This window comes from Acromyrmex echinatior, unplaced genomic scaffold (genome assembly GCF_024713525.1).
Source record: "Acromyrmex echinatior isolate Ae372 unplaced genomic scaffold, ASM2471352v2 Scaffold24, whole genome shotgun sequence".
NCBI classification, from domain to species: Eukaryota; Metazoa; Arthropoda; class Insecta; order Hymenoptera; family Formicidae; genus Acromyrmex; species Acromyrmex echinatior.
Window position 1 is genome coordinate 97749 of NW_028259058.1, and position 5359 is coordinate 103107.

General features: G+C 46.4%; 1 protein-coding gene across 1 annotated transcript; it reads left to right on the top strand.

Annotated features, from left to right (window-relative positions):
* The first annotated feature begins 1095 nt into the window (after positions 1-1095).
* LOC147906496 (uncharacterized) lies at positions 1096-2286 on the top strand. Its single transcript, XM_087416488.1, has one exon. It carries the CDS (start codon positions 1135-1137, stop codon positions 2215-2217), a length of 1083 nt encoding a protein of 360 aa, XP_087272614.1. The 5' UTR covers positions 1096-1134; the 3' UTR covers positions 2218-2286.
* The last annotated feature ends 3073 nt before the right edge of the window (positions 2287-5359 follow it).

The window sequence follows — 5359 nt, forward strand, 5'->3', positions numbered from 1 at the left end:
TGGTAGCTCGGAATATGTAACTCGAAAGGAAGCGCGTTTATCGTTCGATTCAACAGACTGCCGCCCGACGCTGACATTCGTTACAGTCCTTTATCTTAGGTGCGGGACCGTCGATGTGCGTCCTCTGCCACGGCTGATTGTAGTGCTCGTAGCAGCGACGATACGTTTGAACCTCCGAATCCGCCTTCACGTGTTCTGGAAGCTTGTCCCACACGTAGTCGATATAGTCACCGTACACGCGTAAGAGTACAACCTTCGGTATATACTGCAGCTGCTCAGCGTTCAAGTCCTGAATGTCGAAAGGATGACACGGCACAAGATACATTTTGCTACTGCGCGATTCGTAAATTCGCGCGCCTTTAAATAGTCGTTCGAGAGCGCGTAGCCTTAGTGTGAGCATGAAATTCGTGCCGCAACCGTTGTCGATATGCGTCACGAACTGTGACGCGAAATCGCAAATGATGGGAGGCAGCGTGGAGAAGCGCAAGCACGGCGAAATGCTGCCGAGTACTATACGCGCGATCATTTGCGGCCCATTGAATTGTGATAAAACCAACGTTCTCATAAGCTTACTCGAGAGCCCGAATGGCGTGCGTTTCGAAAACGTGTACGTCTACTCGAAATCGCAACAGCCAAAGTATCGATATCTCGAAAATTTGTTTACGTCTATTGACGAAATCGGCTACTTTACGTTCTCCAACAACAGCGACATCGTTCCACCGAGCGAGGCGCGTCCAAATTCTATCTTTATCTTTGATGACGTGGCATGTGACAAGCAGGATGCGGTGAGAGAATACTTTTCGATGAGTCGCCACGCGAACGTCGACTGCTTCTATCTCTGTCAGACATACGCGAGGATACCTAAACATCTGATACGTGACAACGCGAACCTGCTGATCCTGTTCAAACAGGACGGTACCAACTTGAAACACGTTTACAACGATCATGTGAATACCGACATGTCGTACGATGAATTTTGCACGTTGTGCCGCGACTGTTGGCAGCAAAAATATGGATTTCTAGTGATAGACAAAGATAGTGGGCTCACAAACGGACGAAATATAGAAAAGGATTTAACGAGTTCGCGATACCGTAACATGACCAGTCGTTACCGATACTTAGCCAGAGACGAACATGGTGAATGTGCGCGAGCGTGAAAAAATCGCGAGGGAGATCGAGAAGACGAGCGAGTCGATCCGCAAGAAACATCGCGCTCTGAAAACCGGTAGAATCGAGGAAGGCATCGCGTTGGACAGACATTTTAAACCTCTTATCGAACCGCTGCGACTTTTCGTCGACAACCCCAGCATGCGCGCTACAAAAAGAGAGTTGCGCGACGAAGATGCAACGTCTGCCTCTAAACGTGAGAGGAAGGAGGAAAAGGAACAAGAGAAGGAGAAGGCAGAAGAAGCGAATGAGACGTTCGAGCGTTCCACGACTCTGCATAAATCCAATGATCGATCGCACGATCGCGCACAGCCAATAACCTCCACACCATGTGCCAAAATCGTACCGACAATAGAGTCGTTGGAGAATGTTTTCGAAACGACGGAAGACTCGCTAGCGACGAAGATTCAAAATCAACTGCAAACGTCGGAAGATCGAGAGGCGTTACGAGCCGGCTTGGGCCCACTGGGGCAAAAGTATGTCGAGGCTGTCCTGAGGGGAGTGCAAGATAAAGAGAGCGGTATAGATCACGTGTACGGCATTTACCTACACAAGGATGGACTGATGTTTGGCAATAAACGTTTCGACGTGGATGACGCGGCCAACATAATTATCGATGGCGTACGATACGCCGGTACACCTGGTCTTTACGAGTTGATTTTCAAGAGAATTCCCGACGATACTCTTTACACGGAAGACGATATGCACAAGTACAAGAGCATGCTGTTGGTGACGAACGCGCACAAACACAAGTACCATTCGCAGGGTCGATTATTGAGCAACAGGGGATACAAGTACAAACACGTAATCGCACCGTTGATGTCGATCACACCCAAGAAACAGAAGAAGAAATCTGGAAAGGGATTACCTCATGCAATGATGACATTGAATGACAACGCGATCGATTACGAGCACTGGGATGATCCCAACGAGCTAGTGGATCGTCTACGATTGCTCGACGCTTCGCACCGAGCAGGCAACAACGCTCACAACAACGAGATGCTGTCGATCATCGAGGAACTTCGCGAAGCTGGACTTATTATAAATTAAATCGCGTAGCCATGAAACGATTCAGTTGAGTAACATCAGCGAGAAAAAATTATTTTCTCGTACTCAGTGTATTACACGTCGTATCATGAAAAAGAAATCTGAGAAAAAGAGAGAGAAAATTAGCTCCGAGAGACGTCAACTCGTTGAGGAATTGCACGCTCCTGCGAGAAGAAATTTTCCGCGAAGGCGCGTCATAGTTCGGGGATACGCCGATCTGTGGCAGGCTGATGTCGTTGAGATGCGTCCGTACTCAGGTTTCAACAGAGGCCACCATTACATACTCACCGTCATCGATGTGTTGAGCAAATACGCGTGGGCCGTACCACTCAAGAGCAAGGGTGGAAGCGAGACGGCTAATGCTATCGCTGAGATCGTTCGAGAGAGTAGAAGATGTCCAAAAAATTTACAAACGGATATGGGGAAAGAGTTTTACAACGCCGATGTGCAGAAAATCTTGAAAAAGCACAATGTTAATCACTATTCCACGTATTCGACGTTGAAAGCGTCAGTAGTCGAGCGATTCAATCGCACGCTCAAGAACGACATGTGGAAGATGTTTACGCTCAACGGCAATTATAAGTGGGTCGACGAGCTGCCGCGTCTCCTGTCAGATTACAACGCGCGCAAGCATCGCACCATCGGCATGCGACCCGCCGAAGTAACTCCCGCGATCGCCGAAAGATTCTTGGACATGGTGTACAGCGCGATAAATATCGCGGGTCCTGCAGAATTCAAAATAGGCGATTCGGTACGCGTGAGCAAGTACAAAACGATTTTTGAGAAGGGTTACACGTCAAATTGGACCACCGAAGTGTTTACGATCGTTAAGGTGCAGCGTACCAATCCTGTAACCTATTTACTCGAGGATTATTGCGGAAAATCCGTCGCTGGAGCGTTCTACGAGTACGAGTTGCATCGCGCTACTCATCCAGACGTGTATCTCGTGGAGAAAGTACTGCGCAGGAAGGGAGACAAGGTGTACGTCAAGTGGCTGGGATTCGATAGATCACACAATTCATGGATACACAAAAACAATGTTTTTGATAAAAATTTTGATTCATATATTTTATTTCTACATATAAAAAATATATCAATATAAGTATATAAACTAAGTATATTTTTTATTACTTCCCATTCATCTTCGTTTTGCAGTATACAGATATAAAATACATATATAAATGTATGATACATGAAATGAAAATAATAGTAATACATAATAAATGATACTACATAAAACGTAATAGTAATACTTATATAAATGTAAAAAAATGCATTACGTGTAAATTATAATGATAATAGTAACATGTACACTGTGAAAATATAGAAAAAACATAGTGATATAAATGTTGATACACCCACACACACACACACACACACACACACCCACACATATATATTACAAAGATATCCACCAATGCCCCCACGGTAACGTCTCCGTCGAGTCCGGTACAACGTATCATTTGTCATCGTATGGACTCAGAGCGATTTTCGATTCGGATATCGTGTACACATCGTGCAGTTTAGATCATATACACGATTGATGACGAGTTTCATTTCGATCTCTTCGTTCAAACACCGCGTGTAATCGTCGAACGTTATCGTTCGCGCTACGATGTTACTCTTTACGCCTTTCGCTTTTTTAGTTTCTCTCTTGTCTTCCACCTTCACCTCGTACATCTTCGCTCTGAGACCAACGAAATCGGTCATTATCACACCGATGTTTTCGTCCTTCATCAGACCAGATACTTTTTTGTTCGCGAGAGGCATACCGTACGCGTCCATCGGATAATCGCTCGTGTCGAATCTAGCGATATCGCATTTCGTAGTCTCGTAAACGTCCTCGCACTCGGCGCTGTATACAAGACTGTCCGTGTCGGTGTACATAATTTTACATTTGTCGCGAAGTGGTAACATATACTCGTGATGAAATTCGTACAAGCAGACTTTCGATGTCGAGTATACACATACCCACGTAAATCGGCCCCACGTAAATGTTGAACTTCACCTCGAGTTTGCGCAGTTCGACGGCGATCAATTTTCCGCAAAGATGCTACGGCTATAGAAATTCGGTTTCGCGATCATTGCCTCCGCACCGTACCGTCCGTCCTATTTTGTTAATAATTTTACGTTAACGTGGTTGTGCACATTCTCCATAGTTTTACCGAATACCGCGTTGTTCATTAATTTATATAAATTTTTCTCGAAATCATTTTTAGCGCGAGTTCTGAAATTTGTATTGAGTTCAATATAATCGCGAAGCCATGGAGATTGCGCGAATTGTAGTACTCGCTGAATCTTTGTTACGCGATGACCGTGACGAGTACATTGCTGCAGGTTGCGGTAGTGGATGACGTAACGCTGTTTATCGTACAGCGTCGCTAAAAGTTTAGCCTCGCGCTTGCCGGGCGGCTTATCGCGCATCGGACAGAACGGCAGTGTGCAGATCGTGTAAATGTTGTGGATATTCGAGATCGACTTCGAGAATGTAACCGATGGATGAATCCAGAGCGATCGCGCTCACGTCAAAATTCGCAGCGTCTTCGACTCATCGAAATTCGGCGTATAGCAATGGTTAACACTCGCCCATCCGTATAAATTGTTAACATCGTAGTACATCAAGTACGACGACGGTTTCGATGAGTCGTACGAACACATGTACTTATTAGCCTGTGCGTATCTACCGGAACATTGACTGAGACCACCGCGTATACCGCGCTCGATGAACATGATCATATCGATGTCGGTGAGTAACTCTTATACGTGCATGTTTTAGCATCGCGTCCCACGCGAAACCAGGCAATGTATAGTAATGCGCGGGATCGAGACCGTAACTCGCGACACAACTTTCGCGGAAATTTTCGAAAATGTCGGCCAATAACAAGACATCGGTTTTCAAGTACAGATCACTGTAATCGCCGAGCGTTTGAATGGAGAATCGCTTTCAGACGTTCGCGGCGTACAGGGGTCCGTGTTGGGACCCCTACTCTGGAACATCGCATACGACTAAGTTCTCCGCGGCCCTACCCCCCGGCTGCCACGTCGTTTGTTACGCGGACGACACGTTGGTTGTGGTCGGGGCCACGACCTGGGAGAGAGCCGTCGGTACGGCAAACGTCGCAGTGGCGTGCGTGGTCGGCTCCAT

Bases quoted from the DNA above. Each gene is read 5' to 3' on its own strand.
- LOC147906496 (XM_087416488.1), top strand. From the start codon at position 1,135: ATGGTGAATGTGCGCGAGCGTGAAAAAATCGCGAGGGAGATCGAGAAG.